This window comes from Mustelus asterias, chromosome 8 (genome assembly GCF_964213995.1).
Source record: "Mustelus asterias chromosome 8, sMusAst1.hap1.1, whole genome shotgun sequence".
Classification (NCBI taxonomy): Eukaryota; Metazoa; Chordata; class Chondrichthyes; order Carcharhiniformes; family Triakidae; genus Mustelus; species Mustelus asterias.
Genome location: NC_135808.1, coordinates 35,019,826 through 35,041,924, shown reverse-complemented (window position 1 = coordinate 35,041,924; position 22,099 = coordinate 35,019,826). Strand labels below are relative to the sequence as shown.

The window sequence follows — 22,099 nt, the reverse complement described above, 5'->3', positions numbered from 1 at the left end:
AGGTTTTTGAACTTGTTTTCAAATCCCTCCATGCCCCATCCCCTTTCTATCTCTGTAATCTCTTCCACCCCTCCGTACTGCACTAGAGAGTCAACCAGGACTTTTTCTGCTGAAGTCCTGGAAAGAATAAAGAAAGGAAGCACTATCCACTGTCTCAGTGAATAATGAATGGTGAGTTTTTGCCAATTGCTGGAAAATGAGAAGATAGGAGTGAGAGAATTGGGGAAGAGGGAGAGAAATAGAGAAGATTGAGGAGGAAGGTGAGATAGGGAAGGGGAGCAGATGGATAGAGGTATTTGTTTTCATTCTTGGTATGTAGGCATCGCTGGCTGGGCCAGCATTTATTGCCCATCCCTAATTGCCCTTGAACTGAGAAGCTTGCTCAGCCATTTCAGAATATGTGGGCGGCACGGTAGCACAGTGGTTAGCACTGCTCCTTCACAGCTCCAGGGACCTGGGTTCGATTTCCGGCTTGGGTCACTGTCTGTGTGGAGTTTGCACATTCACCTCGTGTCTTTGTGGGTTTCCTCCGGGTGCTCCGGTTTCTTCCCACAGTCCAAAGATGTGCGGGTTAGGTTGATTGGCCGTGCTAAAATTGCCCCTTAGTGTCCTGAGATGCGTAGGTTAGAGGGACTAGCGGGTAAATGTGTAGGGATATGGGGGTAGGGCCTGGGTGGGATTGTGGTCGGTGCAGACTCGATGGGCCAAATGGCCTCTTTCTGCACTGTAGGGATTCTATTCTATGATATGAAAGAGTTTAAAAAGTTTATTAGTGTCACAAGTAGGCATACAGTAACATTGCAATGAAGTTACTGTGAAAATCCTCGCGTCGCCACACTCCGGCGCCTGTTTGGGTGCACTGAGGGCGAATTTAGCATGGCCAATGCAACTAACCAGCACGTCTTTCAGACTGGGAGGAAGCCGGAGCACCCGGAGGAAACCCACGCAGACACGGGGAGTACATGCAGATTCTGCACAGACAGTGACCTAAGCCGGGAATTGAACCCGGGTCCCTGGTGCTGTGAGGCTTCAGTGAGTCAACCATATTGGAGAGGAAGGAGAGTTTAAAGGTGGAGGAATGGAAGAGGAGAGTAAATTACACCCTCCTTCCTGTGACCATCCTGTGTCCCACTCTCCTGTCCATGTGCTGATCCCACCACTGCACATCATCACTGCCTTGGATGCTGTCGGCCTTCCTCTTCTGATCTGCTGTCAAACACATCCGAGGTTACAGATCCCACACTGATGTTGTCAGTTTGAAAGCCTCCGAAGATGAAGAATGCTATTCCCGCACTAGAAATCTCTGTCCAACATTTACCAGGGGAACTGAGACAGCAGCTGCAATAAGTGAGGTTTTATTCAGATGGGACAATTACAAGTTTAAATCCCCACCTGATCTGCTGCTCAAAGTTGCCTCCGTTTCACCGGTCAGTTTCCCAAGCTTCAGGAAGCTCCTGTTACTCCAGAAATATTAGGATTGGCTGTGAGAGACGTCAATCAGAGAGCCCACCCACTCTGCCCATTCTCTCCTCTTCCTCTTTCACAGCTGCTTCACTTCCTGTAGGGACTGAAAACCAAGTGAGGAGATGGTGAGTGAAGGAGCAGAATTTATAATAATTACAGTGCATAATATCCACACTAATGTTCAGGCAGTCTGACTATCCTGTGGGGAATCAGGTGTGGAAATGCCCCTTATTCTGTGTGAGAAGATTCAGCTGAGAGACCTGTTTACTCGGTGCTTTGTGCTGAGCTGTTTGATTGGAGCTGTGTGTTGGATATTGAGTGTGTTTATTGGAAGCATTTCCCTTCTGATTTACAGGCTGAGTTTTGTTGATGGGTCATTGCTGAATATGAGAAGGTGAGGTGTAATTATCTGGGAGGTCAGAGTGTTTGAGGATTCTTACTGACTTCCTATTGTTGAGTTGTGTGTGTGTGTGTGTGTTGGAAGCTGGTTATTATCCTGTGGACTGTGAATGGTCAGTTATGTCTGTTGTGATCTGGATGTTTCCTATATTTTTCAAATCTCTCCAAGACCTCTCACTCCCTATGTCAGTAACCTTCTCAGAAGAAAAGACTCGCATTTATATCAAGCCTTTCAGGACTACTAGATGTCCCAAAGCTCTTTACAGCCAGTGAAGTACTTTTGATATGCAGTCACTGTTGTAATGTCGGAAATTTGGCAACCAACGTAGGCACAGCAAGCTCCCACAAACAGCAGTATGACAATGCCCAGTTAATCTGTTTTTTAATGGTGTTGAATCAGTGATTGTTACAATCCCACTGGAGACCAATAACGTGCAAAAGAAACTTAAATTCCCAGTGACCGACTGAAAGGAATCTTAAGGACAATTTGAAATTTTCAGAATTTTAATCTAACAAACTGACTAAACAGTACGTAGGCAGCCACAAATACAATAAATTAGAGTAAAAATAACACCACTTTAACTTTCAACCTGACTGAACACCCTACATTAGACATTAGTTTAGTTCTGTTTACTACAAGTTACTCTGGATGTTTAGCCTCTTTCCTCGGTTCAAACCTGGACTCTAAAGTATAACCCTTGATGTTCCTGACACGTCTATCTACTCTTTTGCTGACAATCATGGAATGAGGGCTGTGCCGGGCTGTGAGATTGTGGTGAATACAATCCTGCTGCTGCTGATGGCTCACTGCACCTCATGGATACCCAGTTTTGGGATCTGTCCTTGGTCTACTTTCCCAGTGATGATTAACAGGGTGAAGTACTCACTCATCAGCTGGGAGGGGAGTTGTAGTTTTCCTTGCACTTATTTGACCTGAAGGCATGAGACTCCATTGAGTCAATATTGAGAACTTCCCGTGCGAATGAGATGGGACATTCCCAGGGATGGTGAGGGAGGAGTCTGGAATGTTTCCAGATTGATACGATTCAGTGAGTATCACTGCTACTTGACCAGTCTGTGAGCAGCTCTCCTCACTTGGGAACTTTTCCTCAGACCTTGGGAAGAGAGACTTTACAGGTTTCACTGGGCTGAGACCATCTTAATCTTATTCTGACACAATGTCAGGATTATCCAGATCTCCCTGATTTTCCTCTTAGTGGACTTTGTAGTGATTGTTTCTCATTGTTTGCTGGGCCACTTCAGAGGGCAGATCAGCTTCAACCATGTTGTGTGGGACTGGAGTCATATGTAGACCAGACTAGGCAGTTGCAGCAGATTCCCTTCCCTGAAAGACAATATTTCAGTTTTAGGACAACCTGAAAGTTTTCATGATTTTATTTTGATTCAATTCCAAAATGTATTAAACTCAGTATCACAACATGGCGGAGTTGAGGTGAATAACATAGCTGTCTTTTAGGGGAAACTAGATAATATGAGGGATGAAGGAACAGATATGCTGATAGGGTGAGAGGAGACTTATCTTTTAATGTCTTCTTTAAAGATTTTACCTGAAGGCCTCGGCCTTTCCCAAAAGTCTGGTCTTGGATTTGATAGTTTTGCCCAGTGCTGTGTCTGATAGCTGAATTTGGGATGTGCAGTCTGAGTGAGTGCAGTGTATCTAATTTCCCAGGATAAACCAGAACCCTTCAATCAGCGAAGCAATATTTTCCTTAGCTTCGAGCACTACCTGCCCAGTGCATTTTCTTCAAATAATTTTGGAAAATAAGGGGACAATTTTCAAAATTTCCACTAAATTAACATTTCTCCTGAATGTTTTAAATATTGAACACATACTCTCAGGCTAAAACTGATCTTTACCAGCTCAACGTGAGCTCATAGTGAATTCATAGCCAGCTTTACACTCCACTCAACTGTCTTTTCTATTGTTCTCATGGTGTCTGGGAATATGGGGTCTGGGTGTAGGAAAGAAAGTAGCCACATTGTCTGCTCCTAGTCACAATCCAGTGTCTCTGCCGGAAACAGAGAGTGTGAGACAGTCAAGTGAGGAAAAAGAAAGGACTTGTATCTGATCCCCAAATAGGGGAATGGCAGAGTGGCACTCACTGTGGAACAGTCTCCAACTGAGGTGTCAGCCCCTTCAGCAAAGAAGGAGAGGGAGTTGTAGGAAATCATGTTTCCTTTTCCTGTTTTACAGAAGGATTGCACCGTACTACACCAGAGAATACAGAGAGGATAGACACCGCAGATAGATCCTGACCATTACCCAAGGAACAACTGCATAACTATGGGAAGACATCCAGTCCCTTCACAGCATTGTCCAACACAGAGAAGTTTGGACAGTGAAACCATCATCTGGAAAATGGTTAGGTCAGGGGAGCTTTGACATTTCTCAGGTCTGAAAATGGTCAGTGGTGTGGAACCTTCCATCAGAACCAAACTTTCCGAAGGTTTGCTGTGGGTGATCAGTCAAGGTGAGGCTGGGAAAAAGTGTGAGTGAACTCCAACTGTGGTGAGAGCTTCAATCATTCATCGGGCCTCATAAACTACTGAGTTACTCCTATAGGTGAGAGACTGTTCAAGTGTGTGGAGGGCTCCACAGGCTCTTAAGATCTCCTAAGTCATGAAGTGCTTCTCTTTTACCTGAGCTGAGCAGTGACATGGAAGAGAAACCATTCGCGTGTGAGGTATGTGACCAAACCTTCACACGGTCATCGACATTGCTGCAACACCAACGCATTCACACTGGGGAGAAGCCATTCAAGTGCGAGGTGTGCAACAAATCATTCACACGGTCATCGATTCTCCATACACACCAACGCACTCATACAGGGGAGAAACCATTCAAGTGCAAGGTGTGTGACAAATCATTCTCACAGTCATCGATCCTCTGCGCTCACCAACGCATTCACACAGGAGAGAAGCTGTTCATTTGTGAGGTGTGTGACAAAGGCTTCACATTATCATCCAGTCTCCTACGCCACCAGACAGTCCACACAGGGGAAAAACCCTTCAAGTGTGAGGTTTGCGGTAAAGCCTTCGCAACATCTACCAGGCTCATGATACACCAGAACATTCATGCAGAGGAGAAACCCTTCAGATGTGAGGTTTGTGAGATGGGTTTCACCCAATTCTGTCATCTCTTGTGTCACCAGAGGATTCACACAGGGGAGAAACCTTTCAAGTGTGAGGTGTGTGACCGAGCCTTCACACATCCATCAACACTCGTGCAACATCGCCGCGTTCACACTGGGGAGAAACCGTTCGTGTGTGAGGTGTGCGATAAATCATTCTCGGACTCATCGACACTCCGCGCACACCGACGGGTTCACACAGGCGAGAAACCTTTCAAGTGTGTGGTGTGTGAGAAATCATTCTCACAGTTATCGAACCTCCGTGCACACCAACGCATTCACACACAGGAGAAATCATTCATGCATGACAAATGATTCACGTGATCATTGAACCTCTGCGACCATCATACAGGTGAGAAAGTGTTCACATGCTGGTTTTGTGACAAAGCTGTCTGATACTTGTCAATATTCTGGGTCATCAGGCAGTAAGTTTAAGATTGACAAGGATGCTCTCCTGAAGTCTTCACACAACCTGAACGCTAGCAGATTCACACAGGGTGAGAAACAGTTCAACTGTGAGGTGTGTGACAACGCTTTCACACAGTCAGTGTATCTCCTAGTCCATCAACACAGTCACATGGTCGAGAAAGCCTATCACTGTGAGTTCTGTAATAAAGACCCCCTGGAACATCAGTGAACCCGCGCAGGAGACAAACCCTTCCAGTGTGACGTGTGTCAGGATTGTTTCATCTCTTCCTCTCTCACCAAACACCGACATCTCCACATTGACTTGGAGTCAGCTCACCTGTTTCCATTACTCTGAGAGTTTTCTGTGTTGTTACCCTCCAGTGCTCACACAGGGAAGCTGTCCTTCCAAAGCACTGTCTGTCTCAGCAGTGTCTGTCTCCAACCTCTCCCATCATCAGTCTAATTGTTTCAAAAAGGTCAATTTAACCTTAGGCCACATTCCAAACATCACCAGAAGAAGACATCAATATGTATAGAAGCTGCTGTATAAACTCAGCATCCTTTCAGTGCAGCATCAGGTACAAGTCAGTCACTGACTCTCACTCTGACCAAGAAGACAATCAGATACTCAGTGGTTAGAAAGGCTTCAGCTTCTAATCTACCAGCATAAACACCTGGGAAAGGAGCCATTCCTGGGGTAGTAATGGAGGGACTTCAATTAGCCTCAGCATCTCTGGACTATGGAGGGGGAGAATCAGCCAGGAATCCCATTTCTCATCAGTGAGCCCAGCTGGGAAGTCAGGGGGAGGGCAGGATGTGTCTCGGCTGTGACAGTCTCCATTGTCTCACAACATTCACTGTCTGGGTCTACACATGCTGAATGGCCACTCGAACAGAGCGCTAGAGGCCAATTGATGTCCACAGTCTGAACTCCAGGTCAGTACCTTGAGGATTGGAGGGGATGTGAGAGGATAACAGTATTTATGGAGCACTTTAATATAGTCAAACATCCCAAAGTGTTTCATAGAGTCGCAATCAGAGAAAAATTAACACCAAGACAAAGGAGGAGAAATTAGGAGGGGATGACTAAAAATATGGTCAAACAGGTGGGATTTCAGGAGGATTTTATAGGAGGGGAGAGAGATAAAGATGCAGAGAGTTTTAAGGAGGAAATTTTAAAAATCTCTTAATGCCCAAGGTACATCAGTTCCAAGCTCTCTTAACATAAGGAGAGCTACATGGAAGATAAATCTTTTGAGTGTGAGATTTAATTTTTCATGGTGTCTTCCAACCCCACTGAGATTTCAGAGGAATCACACAGTGGAGCAACCTTTCAGCTGAGTCTTCACACCTATTACCACCTCCCAGCATTCTCCTCTTAGCACATTCTACCTCTGACTCATGGTCCTTCCACGAATGGAACAGTTTCTTCCTGTCTACCCTGACCAGACCCCACACAAATTTGAAAACCTCTATTAAACTCCTCTTAACCTTCCCCTCCAAGGAGAACAGTCCCAACTTCTCCAATCTGTCTGCAAAACTGAAGTTGCTCATCCCTGGAACCATTCTCATGAATCTTTTCTGCACTCTCTCTAATGCCTTCACAGCCTTCCTAAAGTGCCGTGTCCAGAACTGGAGACAATACTCCAGTTGGGTCTGAAACAATGTTTTGTGCGGGTTTAACAAAGCTTCCTTGTTTTTGTATTCTATGCCCGTATTGATAAAGCCCAAGATGTTGTATGCTTTATTAACCACTCTCTTAATCTGTCCTGCCACCTTCAATGATTTATGTGCTTATACTCCCAGGTCCCACTGACCCTGCGCCCTCTTTAGAATTAGAACATAGAACATAGAACATAGAACATTACAGCGCAGAACAGGCCCTTCGGCCCACGATGTTGCACCGACCAGTTAAAAAAAAAAAAAAAAAAACTGTGACCCTCCAACCTAAACCAATTTCTTTTCGTCCATGAACCTATCTACGGATCTCTTAAACGCCCCCAAACTAGGCGCATTTACAACTGATGCTGGCAGGGCATTCCAATCCCTCACCACCCTCTGGGTAAAGAACCTACCCCTGACATCGGTTCTATAACTACCCCCCCTCAATTTAAAGCCATGCCCCCTCGTGCTGGATTTCTCCATCAGAGGAAAAAGGCTATCACTATCCACCCTATCTAAACCTCTAATCATCTTATATGTTTCAATAAGATCCCCTCTTAGCCGCCGCCTTTCCAGCGAAAACAATCCCAAATCCCTCAGCCTCTCCTCATAGGATCTCCCCTCCATACCAGGCAACATCCTGGTAAACCTCCTCTGCACCCTCTCCAAAGCCTCCACATCCTTCCTGTAATGTGGGGACCAGAACTGCACACAGTACTCCAAGTGCGGCCGCACCAGAGTTGTGTACAGTTGCAACATAACGCTACGACTCCTAAATTCAATCCCCCTACCAATAAACGCCAAGACACCATATGCCTTCTTAACAACCTTATCTACTTGATTCCCAACTTTCAGGGATCTATGCACACATACACCTAGATCCCTCTGCTCCTCCACACTATTCAAAGTCCTCCCGTTAGCCCTATACTCAACACATCTGTTATTCCTACCAAAGTGAATTACCTCACACTTCTCCGCATTAAACTCCATCCGCCACCTCTCGGCCCAACTTTGCAACCTGTCTAAGTCTTCCTGCAAACTACGACACCCTTCCTCACTGTCTACCACACCACCGACTTTGGTGTCATCAGCAAATTTGCTAATCCACCCAACTATACCCTCATCCAGATCATTAATAAATATTACAAACAGCAGTGGCCCCAAAACAGATCCCTGAGGTACACCACTTGTAACCGCACTCCATGATGAATATTTACTATCAACCACCACCCTCTGTTTCCTATCCGCTAGCCAATTCCTGATCCAATTTCCTAGATCACCCCCAATCCCATACATCTGCATTTTCTGCAGAAGCCTACCATGGTGAACCTTATCAAACGCCTTACTAAAATCCATATATACCACGTCCACTGCCTTGCCCCCATCCACCTCCTTGGTCACTTTCTCAAAAAACTCAATAAGGTTAGTAAGGCACGACCTACCTGCCACAAAACCATGCTGACTATCACCTATCAATTCATTACTCTCCAAATAACTATAAATCCTATCCCTTATAATTTTTTCCAACATCTTGCCGACAACAGAAGTGAGACTCACCGGTCTATAATTCCCGGGGAAGTCTCTGTTCCCCTTCTTAAACAATGGGACAACATTCGCTAACCTCCAATCTTCTGGTACTATACCAGAGGCCAACGACGACCTGAAGATCAGAGCCAGAGGCTCTGCAATCACTTCTCTTGCCTCCCAGAGAATCCTTGGATAAATCCCATCCGGACCAGGGGATTTATCTATTTTCAGACCCTCCAGAATATCCTGCACATCCTCCTTATCAACTGTAATACTGTCTATTCTACTCCCCTGCAACCCAGTGTCCTCCTCAGCTATATTCATGTCCCCTTGCGTGAACACCGAAGAGAAATATTGGTTCAATGCTTCACCAATCTCCTCCGGTTCCACACATAACTTCCCTCTGCCATCTATAACTGGCCCTAAACTTGCCCTAACCAACCTTCTGTTCTTGACATACCTATAGAACGCCTTAGGATTCTCTTTAACCCTATCCGCCAAAGTCTTCTCATGTCCCCTTTTAGCCCTTCTAAGCTCGCTCTTCAACTCCCTCTTAGCCAATCTAAAGCTTTCTAGTGCACTACCCGAGTGCTCACGTCTCATCCGAACATAAGCCTCCTTTTTCTTTTTAACCAACAAAGAAACTTTTTTGGTGCACCACGGTTCCCTAGCCCTACCAATTCCTCCTTGCCTGACAGGGACATACCTATCACAGACTCGCAGTAGCTGCTCCTTGAAAAAACTCCACATGTCGGACGTTCCCAGTCCCTGTAATCTCCTAGTCCAACCTATGTTTCCTAATTCTCTCCTAATAGCCTCATAATTACCCTTCCCCCAGCTAAAACCACTGGCCCGAGGTTCATGCCTATCCCTTTCCATCACTAAGGTGAACGTAACCGAATTGTGGTCACTATCACCAAAATGCACACCAACTTCCAAGTCTAGCACCTGGTCTGGCTCATTTCCCAGCACCAGATCCAATATAGCCTCACCTCTAGTTGGCCTGTCTACATACTGAGTCAAAAAACCTTCCTGCACGCTTTGAACAAAAACTGACCCCTCTAACGAGCTAGAGCTATAACAATTCCAGTCAATATTAGTCAAGTTAAAATCCCCCATAACAATTACCCTATTACTTTCACTCCTAAGCAGGATTGACTCCGCAATCCTTTCCTCAACCTCTCTAGAACTTTTAGGAGGTCTATAAAAGACTCCCAACAGGGTGACCTCTCCTCTCCTATTTCTAATCTCCGCCCATACTACCTCAACAGATAAGTCCTCATCAAACCTCCTCTCTGACACTGTGATACAATCTCTGACCAATAATGCTACCCCTCCCCCTCTTCTACCTCCTTCCCTACTTCGACTAAAACATTTGAACCCCGGGACCTGCAGCATCCATTCCTGCCCCTGCTCTATCCATGTCTCTGAAATAGCCACAACATCGAAGTCCCAGGTACTGATCCACGCTGCAAGTTCACCCACTTTATTGCGAATACTCCTGGCATTGAAGTATACACATTTCAAACCCTGCTCCACCCCACCTCTGCAATGCCGTGCATTGCAGTCCCCATCCATGCATCCCTCACTTTCAGCCCCACTACTCAGGATCCCTCCCCCCCCCCGAATCAGTTTAAACCTCCCTGCATGGCCTTAGCAAATTTACCCCCCAGGATATTGGTCCCCTTCTGATTAAGGTGTAGACCATCCTTCTCATAGAGGTCACACCTTCCCCAGTACGAGCCCCAATTGCTTAAGTACCTGAACCCCTCCCTCCTGCACCATCCCCTCAGCCATGAATTCAAACCTTCCCTCTCCCTATTCCTCTCTAAACTATCCCGTGGTACAGGCAAGAGTCCAGAGATAACCACTCTGTCAGTCTTGGCCTTTAGTTTCCACCCCAACTCCATAAATCCCTGCCTAATATCCCCTTCCCCTATCCTCCCTATGTCGTGTGTCCCCACATGTACAATAACTTGTGGTTTATCTCCCTCCCCCCTAAGAGTCCTGAATACCCTGTCAGACACATCCCGGACCCCAGCCCCTGGTAGGCAACACACCAACCCTGAGTCCCTACCTTTAGTTCCGACCCTCCTATCTGTCCCCTTAATTGTGGAGTCCCCAATCACAAGGCCCAGTCTTTTACAGCCCCTAACCACCTGAGCTTTCTCACTCGGCTCACCCCCAGAGATCTGCTCTCTATGCTCAGTTGATTCCTCCTCAACTGTAGCCTCCAGCACCGAAAACCTATTATGGAGGGGAACCGCCCCAGGGGACTGTCTTCCCGATTGCTTCTTACCCCTCCTCCTGGCATTGACCCAAGCCTCATTTCTAGGAGTTACTATTTCTCTATAACTCCTATCAACTTCCACCTCCGCCTCCCGAATTATGCGGAGTTCCTCTAACTCCCCCTCCATCTCCTTTACACGCTCCTCCAGAAGCTGCAATCTAATGCACTTCTTACAACTAAAATCTCCTGAAACACTACTGGATTTCCTCACCACATACATCCCACAGGAGATGCAGCATACTGCCTGAACTGCCATCCCTGAAGCCATTACCAGCAAGAAAAAAAGAAAACAAAGAACTTCCCCACACTTATAATTAGGTTAGAGGAGGATGGAAGGGTGGGATCCTCTACCAGTGTAGAGGATCGGGTATCTCCTCTGCACCAATTTATAGGGCTAGGGGCCCGAGAGAAAAAAAAACTACAGCTACCGGCAGGCTTCGCGATGCGGCCTTCCGGTTTCCGTTAATTACAAAAAACCTCCCGAAAATTAGACAAAAAAAACCCCAGAATTTACTCACAGTCCGCGCTCTCTCTCTCACCGCTCACAGTCTCCACCCCGCAGGTCCGCTCCCAGAGGAACACTGAGGCCGATACCCCGAGGCGAGTACTTATAAGGTAAGTGAGAGAAAAAAAAAAACTACAGCTACCGGCAGGCTTCGCGATGCGGCCTTCCGGTTTCCGTTAATTACAAAAAACCTCCCGAAAATTAGACAAAAAAAAAACCCCAGAATTTACTCACAGTCCGCGCTCTCTCTCTCACCGCTCACAGTCTCCACCCCGCAGGTCCGCTCCCAGAGGAATTGTATCCTTTATATTGTCTCTCTGCATTCTTCCTACCAAAATAAATTACTTCACACTTCGTCACATTCAATTTCATGTCCCACATTTTATGTTCGTCTATTCTACCACCAGTCTATGGCCTGTTGAAGTTCTTTGCTATCCTCCTCAAAGTTCGTAATACTCCCAGGATTCTTATTATGTGAAGATTTTGATATTGTGCCCTGTACATCAAAGTCTATGCAATGAATATATTTCCGGACGAACTGGCATCCTAACATTGACCCCAGAGAAACTCAACTACAATCCTTCCTCCAGCATGAAAAACATCCATTAACCAACAGTTTCCTGTCACTCAGCCAATTTTATATCCATGTTTCTCTTCTTTTATTCCATGAGAAATAACTTTGCTCACAAGTCTGTTGTGCAGTACTTTATCAAATGCCTTTTGGAAGTCCATGTACAGCACATCAACAATATTACCCTCATCAACCCTCTTAATTCATTACAAAAACTCAAACTGAGTTCAACATAATTTTCCAATAAACAAATTTATGCGGCCTTTTCGTAATCAACCCATATTTGCCCAGGTGATTATTAATTTTGTCCTGAATTACCACCACCAAGATTAAACTGACTGCCTTGTGTTTGCTTTGATTCCAATTTATCTGGGTTGGATCCACTTTTACCCTGTTGAAGTTGGATTATTTTTACTCTGGATTGTTCTTTGTCCTTTTCTACAACCAAGCTAAACCTTATGATACAATGATCACTGTTCTCTAAATATTCTCCTGCTGATGCATAATCCACTTGGACCCCTCATCCTAAAGAACCAGGTTCAGCAATGCCTCCTTTCTCATTGAAGTGGAATCATACTGCAATGGAAAACTCTTCTCAACACACTCAAGGAACTCTTGCTTCTCTCTGCCATTTACACCATTACTAGACCAGTCTATATTTGGATAATGCTTGCACATCTCTGTAATTTTTTTGCAATATTGTTCCTCTACATCTTTCTCACTAGTTGGTGGCCCATTGACTACATTAAACAATGGAATTGCACCTTTTATGTTCTTGACCTCGAACCAAATAGGTTCCATCCTTGACCCCTCTGGGGACATCCCCTCTCTCCAGCCCTGTAATGTTGTCCTTCATCAATACTACCACCCCTCCTCCTATCCTTCCTTCCCTATCTTTCCTGAATATCTTGCATCCAAGAATATTTAATACCCAGTCCTACACTCCTTTCTCGCCATGAGAATCTGTCGGCGACTCACCAATATTATTTACCACACTCTGCATTCATAAACATTCAGAGTAACCCTAGTTTAGACTTTATTCCTTGCCACCCCACCTGACTCTGCCCTCTCCTAATATCTCACTATTTCCTGCTCCAGTGCTGTCCCTGCCAATACTCTGTGAACCTTGGTGTTTCTCTCTAGTGTGACCTGCTGGTTCCCACACCCCTGCCAAGTTAGTTTAAACCCTTCCTGGCAACTCACCAATCTTATTTACCATATTCCGTGCATTTACAAACATGCACTGTAACCCTAATTTAGATTCTGATTATTTCTCATTGTCTGAACGCAGTTATTATCTCACTATTTCTAACTCCAATACTATCTGTCTCTGCCAATACTCTATGAATCTTGTTGTTTATCTCTAATCTGATCTCCTGGTTCTCATGCCTTTCCCAAGTTAGTTTAAACCCTCCCCAATAGCACCATCAAATTCCCTGAGAGGGAAATGGTCCCGGCTCTGTTTATGTGTAGCCCAGTAACAGTTTTAACAACACCAGGTTAAAGTCCAACAGGTTTATTTGGTAGCAAATACCATTAGCTTTCGGAGCGCTGCTCCTTCATCAGATGGAGTGGAAATCTCTACAGCCAACCAGTTCTTAAAGATACAGACAATGTGAGTGGAGGAGGGAGCATTAAGCACAGGTTAAAAAGATGTGTATTGTCTCCAGACAGGACAGCCAGCAAGTCCAGGAGGCAAGCTGTGGGGGTTACTGATAGTGTGACATAAAGCCAACATCTCGGTTTAGGCCGTCCTCATGTGTGCGGAACTTGGCTATCAGTTTCTGCTCAGTGACTTTGCGCTGTCGTGTGTCGTGAAGGCCGCCTTGGAGAACGCGGTCACGGGCATTCAGCTTCTGATATTCGGGTAAGTGTTCTCCAAGGCGGCCTTCACGACACATGACAGCGCAAAGTCGCTGAGCAGAAACTGATAGCCAAGTTCCGCACACATGAGGACGGCCTAAACTGAGATGTTGGCTTTATGTCACACTATCAGTAACCCTCACAGCTTGCCTCCTGGACTTGCTGGCTGTCCTGTCTGGAGACAATACACATCTCTTTAACCTGTGCTTAATGCTCCCTCCTCCACTCACATTGTCTGTATCTTTAAGAACTGGTTGGCTGTAGAGATTTGCATTCTAATCAGTATTCTGTAACTTGATTTTGTGTCTCTGTGCCCTGTTTGAGAGCACATTTCCACTCCATCTGATGAAGGAGCAGCGCTCCGAAAGCTAATGGTATTTGCTCCCAAATAAACCTGTTGGACTTTAACCTGGTGTTGTTAAAACTGTTACTGTGTTTACCCCAGTCCAACGCCGGCATCTCCACATCATAGGTGTAGCCCACCCAGCCTGTACAGATCCCATCTCCCCCAGAACTGATCCCAATGATCAACCGACTCAAGAACAGCTTCTTCCCTGTTGCCATCAGACTTTTGAATGGACCTACCTTGCATTAAGTTGATCTTTCTTCACACCCTAGCTATGATTATAACATTACATTCTGCACTCTCTTGTTTCCTTCTCTATGAATTATGCTTTGTCTGCAAAGTGCACAAGAAACAATACTTTTCACTGCATGCTAATACATGTGACAATAATAAATCAAATCAAATCAATGTCCCAGGAATCTAGAGCCCTCCATCTTGCTCCATCTCTCCAGTGACACATGCATCTGTTTTATTTTCATATTTCTATACATCTTTACACTTGTGCATGGAGTCTGAATTAATCCATATTTATGAGATCTTCCTTTCTGATTTCCAACTGAGCTCCCTAAATTCTGACTGCAGGACAACATCGGTTTTTCTGTCTATGTCATTGGTACCGATCTGGACCACAATCCTGGCTGTTCCCCCCCATCCCCTCGCACAACTTGGGGTTCTTTGCAGCCGCTCAATGACATCTTTGACCCTGGCATCAGGGAGACAATACATCCTGGATTCATTTCTGCATTCACTGAAATGTGTCTCTGTTCTCCTATTAAATCTTTTTTTAAAAATTCATTTGTGGGACATGGGCGTTGCTGGCTGGCCAGCATTTATTGTCCATCCCTTTAGAAGGTGGTGGTGAACCGCTGCCTTGAATTGCTGCAGTCCATGTGTTGTGGGTTAACCCACAATGCCATTAGGGAGGAAATTCTATCACTATTACTACTCCAGGCTCCTTTGTATCCTCTGTACAGCTGAACCAGCTGGTTGGAGAGATGCAGAGACTTGCCTTCCTGTCACTTTCTGACGTCAGCCCTGAACAGCCTAGCTCTAATTTTAATGCTCTTGTATTGGACTGTCCCACCAGAGGAATAGTTTCTTTCTAACCACCATATCAACTTGTTTAATCATCTTAAACACCTCAATTAAATTACCCCTTCATTTTCTACATTCAAGGGGATGCAAGCTCAGTCTGTACAACCTAGCCACATAGTTTAACCATTTCAGCCCCAGGAACATTCTGGTGAATCTATGCTGCACTCCCTGCAAGGACAATCTATTCTTCCTGAGGTGCGGTGCCCAGAACTGAACACAGTTCTCCAGATAGTCTAAACTGAGTTCTGTGTACCTGGAACATAACTTCCACAAGGACACAGTTGGTTTGAGGGGGGGGGGGGAGAAGTTGTGGGTTATCTTTTCTCTTCAGGGTGGTCCTGGAGTTTTGACAGTGAAAAACAGGACCTTGATGTGGTCCAATCAGATCTGGTGATGGATGGCTAAACCAGTTGTGTACCAGATTCGCTCAAATCTTCACCTCTTGGAGTAGAGAAGCAGAAAGATCGATCAGGAAGGAAGTAAAGGTTAATTTGGGAACAAGGGTGTAGAAGGTGGATAAAAGGGAGTGGTTAAACCAGATTGATGGCTACAGGAGCATTGTGGTGAATGGAGGGTCAAAGGGCAGAGTGTTGGGAATTAGAAAGTGCTGTCCAACTCACCTTGGGGAAGAGTGTCTTCCAGGAATGGAAACTGATTGGTCCATGGACCCACATGACCACTGGATCTCTGTAACCATTACTGGGTTTGTATGATAGAAACAAGCTCCATCCTGTGTCATTCAAGTTCGGTGTAATTTCTGACCAAAAGAATTGGGTGCCAGACTAAAGCACAGATTTTAAAGAAGCTTCTGTCTGTAGTATTCTGAGAGAGTTTCCCCTGATGTGAGCATGTTACTAAAGTGAGCCAGCTCTCAGGAATGGATATGGGGTAGAATCAGACCCTGCTTTAGTTGGTGATGTGAATTATAGACAGATCCTTTTCAGGTGACAGGTGTTTGACTAATACCATGGGTAATGTTTGTACTCTCCTGTCTGGGAGGATTACTATCCTGAGCATGGTGAGGAAGTGGGGATTAGTTGCTACAGACCTGAGTTCCCTGAGCCCATCATACCTCGGCGTAATAACTGTGTGATATTTTCATCCTAACGCGCTTCCAAGATTCATTTTATCTTCTGGGAAATATCTTGAATCATTTTCAAATCCTCCCAAACAGGAGAGTACAAACATTACCCATGGTATTAGTCAAACACCCGTCACCTGAAAAGGATCTGTCTATAATTCACATCACCAACTAAAGCAGGGTCTGATTCTACCCCATATCCATTCCTGAGAGCTGGCTCACTTTAGTAACATGCTCACATCAGGGGAAACTCTCTCAGAATACTACAGACAGAAGTTTCTTTAAAATCTGTGCTTCAGTCTGGCACCCAATTCTTTTGGTCAGAAATTACACCTGTTATTTTGGTTGATTCTAATTTTGGTATGACCTGAATACTGTGTTTGCTGTTTTATAAATCTTCTGTCTAGATTTATAATTCACAATAAATTCTTTCTTTAAACGTAACCTAAACTATCTGATTTGTCAGCATGGTGTGTTCCTCTTCACTAAAACACTCAGGAGCCTACAGTAAGAGTCTTGTACACAATATACAGTAAAGTCTTGCCATCCATGACGGTTACATTCCCATGAATCCTCACAAATGGCGAAATCCCGAATGATGAACATGCTTTTCGATGGCACTCAATTAGATAGGTTCCAGTTATGCGGATGCAGTATTGGTTTGTGCAGTTACTCTCAGGCAAACTATGGTGCAGTACATGTAAATGCCAGATGGGGAGCTTCTGAGCAACACATGAATTGAAAATTTTAAGAAGAGGCAGACAAAAATGGTGAATCTTTCAATATTGAACAGAGCCGTAACTGGAGCGCTGGACTGTAAAATCCAGACATTTCTGGGTTAATTTCAGCTGTAAAATCCAGACATTTCTGGGTTAATCGCTCTGTTCAGGCTACATTTCAGCTACAACCATTCCAGTCTCTGCTCCGTCATGGATGTCATCCTAGAGGAGATTGGGGAAGAAAATGTGGATCAGCGAACATTGTTCATGTGATGTACAAAGTGCGGGTATGTGAAAACATGTACCAGAATTCGCGAAAGGCAGCTCTATCATCCTGAGTTGGTATATTTTCTCCATCAATGAGTTTATGATTTCCAGTTCACAGGAAGCATAATATTTTCCTAAGAGAGAACAACTTGAATTTTTATATCAACTTTCACAAACTGAGTCAAAAGCACTTCACTGCCCACGAAGTGCTTTTTAAAAAGTAGTCACTGTAATGTAGCAAACGTGCCATCTCTCCCACCACTAGATGCACTGTATCTGGAGAACTCTCTTCCCCTATTTCCCCAGGTCCTGCTCCCAAAAATGGCATTTGATGACATTAAAGTCAGTAATACGGGAGTTCCTGAATGACTGAGGCAGGTGAGTCTTGATCCTGATCCAGGTGTGTGAGTGGCCTAGGTTAATCCCACACTCCAGGGACAGTTCAGACAGATAAAAGCAAGATACTGTGGATGCTGGAATCTGAAACAAAAACAGAAAAACTTAGCAGGTCTGACAGCATCTGTGGAGAGAGAACAGTTAGTGTTTTGAGTTTGTTTGATTCTTCAGAGCGGAAGATTCATATAGATTTGGAATATTAGCCCTGTTTTCTCTCCACAGATGCTGTCAGATCTGCTGACCTTTTCCAGCACTTACAGTTCAGATGGAGCTTGACTCTGTATCTAACTCGTGCTGTACCTTCTCTGTAAGTGTTGGCTGAGACACAGTCAATGTGGAGAAGCTGTTTCATCTCCTTTTGAAGTGTGAAGTTATTCCTTCACATTCCTATCCCAGTGTTATTTAAATGTGATGAGGCTTTCTGCCTCTATTACCCTTTCAGATAGTGAGTTCCAGACCAGCACTGTCCTCCGGGTGAAAAATTACTCAACTCCCTTCGAACCTTTTCATCAATGATTTTAAATCTCTGCTCCCTTGCTATTGACCTCTCTGCTCAGGGAAATAAGATTGAAACAATCCCATCAGTTGCCTCTACCACTTCCCTCCCTTTCACTAGCCTGCCTGGACAAACTTCCAATAATATTTCTCCCTGCCTGAATCCTGAACTTACATCTTTCTCTAGTTTCTCTCCTATCTCCCCTCATGTCCTCTCAGAGCTCATCTTGTCCATGAGACCCACGTCATGTTCCCTCAGCCCTATTCTCACTAAACTGCTGATCACCCAACTTCCCCTCCTGGTCTCCCCATGTTAGCCGATATTGTTCACAGCTCTCTCTTCAGATCTCCCTCCTTTAAATCTCTCTCTCCTCAAAAAAACACTTGACCCCTGCATCCTTGCAAACTACCCTCTCATCTCCAACCTCCCTTTCTTCTCTAAAGTCCTTAAATGTGTTATTGCTTCCAAACCTTGGAAAGGGTCTTGGGGGTCAGGTGAGGGGCAGAGTGAGGAGTCAGATAAGTGGGGTAGCATCAAGCAAGGGGCGAGACACCATCAGAGAGGTCTAGTGAGGGGTCACCCCCCCCCCCCCCCCCCCCAAGTCAATCCCACAGTCACAGAATCAATTGAGTCACAATGTCAACGAGTTAAAGTCACTTCCAGATTTACACTGTCACTCCTATAGTGCCTCCCCAAATCACAGAGTCAGTCTCGGAGTCAACAAGTCACTCCCAAAATCAATCTCTTCCCATCTTCTTGTGTTTCTCTCTCCTGTGTCCCTATATCTCCTCTTCTCTCTCTATCTCTCTTCTGTACATGTGTTGATTCCACCACTGCAATTCACCACTGCCTTGGATGCTGTGGGTCTTCCTCTTCTGATCTGCTGTCAAACACATCCCAGGCTACACATCCCACACTGATGTTGTCAGTTTGAAAGCCTCCGAGGATGAAGAATGTTATTCCCACACTAGAAATCTCTGTCAAACATTTACCAGGGGAACTGAGACAGCAGCAGTAATAAGTGAGATTTTATTCAGATGGGACAATAAGTTTAAATCGCTTCCTGATCTGTGCGGTCACTGTGCTACCACCTCTGGTGGGTCAATCCTGTTGGTGGGACATGACGTATGAAAGGTGGGTGAGGATGGGTGTAAGCTATGAATCAGTGACTGTGCTGTTGTTTGACTAGTCTGTGGGACAACTCTCCCAATTTTGGCACCAGTCCCAAATGTTGGTAAGTAGGACTTGCAGTATTGACAGGACTGGGTTTGCCGTTGTCATTTTCAGTGTCTAGGTTGATGCCAGGTGGTCTGTCCAGTTTCATTCCATTGTTATTTTCACCTGAGTGAGTGTGGCTGGCTAGACCAATTCAGACGGCAGAAAAAATCAAACACATGGCGGCGGAGTCACATGTAGGCCTGATCAGGTAAGGACACCAGATTTCCTTTCCTAACTGAAGTGGGGAAAAACATAAAGATGGATACCTAACACATAAAATGGCTGCCTGAGAGAGGCACCCCCTGGGGGGGTGACCCCTCACTCCTCACTAGACCTCTCTGATGGTGTCTCGCCCCTTGCTTGATGCTACCCCACTTATCTGACTCCTCACTCTGCCCCTCACCTGACCCCCAAGACCCTTTCCAAGGTTTGGAAGCACATCAAAAGGTTACCTGGGAAAGAGAAATTAAGCAGGCACTGACTTTTAGCGCAGACAGCTACTTGAAATTAAAACATGCAGGACAGACAGTTAAACATACAGGAATCAGATACTGTAGGTAGCCAGCCAGGGCTTGAGGCACTTTTAAGATAAGGACAGACCCAGGACAATAAGGACTGATAAAGAGATTAGCCATAAATGGGAACGGGTTAACATAAATGCAGGAAAACCAATTACTGTATGTATAGACCGAAACTAACTCGTTGAAAGAGGAAATGTATCCATTCTATGAAACAATGCGATGTTAAAAGCCAATGTCTGTATATGTCTGGCTGTAACGATGTGTTAAACTATTGATCCTACTCAGCTATAACGATGTGTTAAATGGCTAATGTCCGGACTATCCATTGTCTGAAAAGTATAAAAATGAACCGCTCCTATTGTATCATTGAGAGAAGGTAGCTGCTAAAGTACTGCAGAGTGCCAGTGCCTTTCTCCACGAAGCTTTGTTAAATAAAACTGTATTGTTGAACCTCCAGTCTGACTCAGGTGGCAAATTTTCCCACAACAATTGGCGTAGTCGGCTCGGATCCTATTACTGGTAAGCTGGTAAGCTCCGATCGATTGGCCACGATTGGAAAGCCGGGGTAGAGATCACTGAATCTGTGGGAGTCAGACAAGGTCAAGAATACAGTTTGAAAGGGGTTAAACTTCAGGGGTATTTGTAGTAATAAGTATTGTAGTATATGATATCGTGATAAGTACTAACTGCTGATAGTGATAAGTAACTGTTGCTTGTGCCGACCGACAAGAGGACAAGGTAGTGCCTGTCTCAAACACTCAGCCTTAGACCGGTTGTTAAGAGGGGAAATCCCCCACGCGATGGTCAGGAATTGAAGTGGGCAAAGAGACACCAAGGGCACTTAGGATTGTGAAGCATAAGTGGCAGAGGTCGGTTAACATCAAACTCTGTAGTGGCGAACAAACGCAGAGTTGCCATCTGATTGCATGAAAGTTTGTAAAGTTGGGTACTGGACTGTCAATGTTGTAAAAGCGGGGCGGAAAAGGAGCTTGATCAACTCTGACCTAAACCTGACTCCTGTGGAGAAGCACATTGCCGAGGTGGTAATAGAGGAAGCCGTGAGTATAAATTGAAACCCTGAGACAGTAGTGAAACACGGTGCTAGAGTAGTAATAGTGGCCGGCGGTAGTGAGGTCCCCACGGTAGAGAACACACTTTACTAGGAAGTAATCGTGGCCGTACGGTGCTCAAAACACATTGCCAAGGTGGCAGTAGTGACCGGGGGTAGTGAAGTCTGTGAAATGGCAGATAATGAAGTAAAGAGGGGATCTGCAGGTTCTCTCATTGAAGTGTACATGACAGACAGGCAAGCATTAATAAAGAGGATGCAAAAGGATGGCTGGGATACGTCTCAGACCTTAGATCAGCAGAGAAAGTGGACTGATAAAGAAAAGAGAAACAAGACAAAGAAGATAGGAGTATTGTTAATACATCAGTTCGCTGGTCTAATTGAGCAAGTAGTCGCCTCTACTAAGAAGTGGAGTGAAGATAAAGAAAAGATTAGAGAATTAGAATCCCGAGTGAGGGAACTGGAGAAACAAAACCAGGTATTAGAAGAAAAGCAATGGAGAGGGGAAACTGTTCCTCTACCTCCTTATGAGCACACACAACAGGGACTAACCGCTCCTCCAGAGGAGTGGGAAGCGCTAGAACACAACTTAGCGCCAGTAACCCGAGGGGGAACAGATGCGCAGCCAAAGGCAAATTATAAACCCTTCACCCCAGGTGAGAGACAGCAAATAATGGCTTCCCTGGGTAAATTACAACCTAGAAGCGCAAACACTAAATTCTGGGTAGAATTAGACACAATCTGGGTAGGACACCAATTACACCTGAGAGACGTACACCAGCTGGTAAGGGCAACCTGTCCAGCGGATAAGTGGAGGCAGGTAGCAGGTGGACCCGCCGCTCCTCCAGCACAGGATTATAGTGGGAGATGGTGGACACATGCAGTCGCCCTAACATCAGAGATAGATGCCCAACAGGCACCCTTCACCCAGCTTAAAGCAGAGATTCAGAGGGTATTAGGGAATGCTCCTACTAACTGGAGCAGAATTACCACAACAAAACAGTTAAAAGGGGAAGGAGCTTCTGAATACGGGGAACGGTTGTTCCAGGT

General features: G+C 45.2%; 2 protein-coding genes across 3 annotated transcripts in view; both read left to right on the top strand.

Moving 5' to 3' along the window:
- The window catches only part of LOC144497048 (uncharacterized), a 388,053-nt gene that overhangs the window by 295,323 nt on the left and 70,631 nt on the right, over positions 1 to 22,099 (top strand). The window lies entirely within an intron of this gene.
- On the top strand, positions 1,554 to 7,429 carry LOC144497044 (uncharacterized). The gene is made up of 2 exons (XM_078217771.1): positions 1,554 to 1,589; positions 4,079 to 7,429. Exon 2 carries the CDS (start codon positions 4,542 to 4,544, stop codon positions 5,328 to 5,330), a length of 789 nt encoding a protein of 262 aa, XP_078073897.1. The 5' UTR covers positions 1,554 to 1,589; positions 4,079 to 4,541; the 3' UTR covers positions 5,331 to 7,429.

Coding starts and splice junctions, on each gene's coding strand:
- LOC144497044 (XM_078217771.1), top strand. CDS start 4,542: ATGGAAGAGAAACCATTCGCGTGTGAGGTATGTGACCAAACCTTCACA.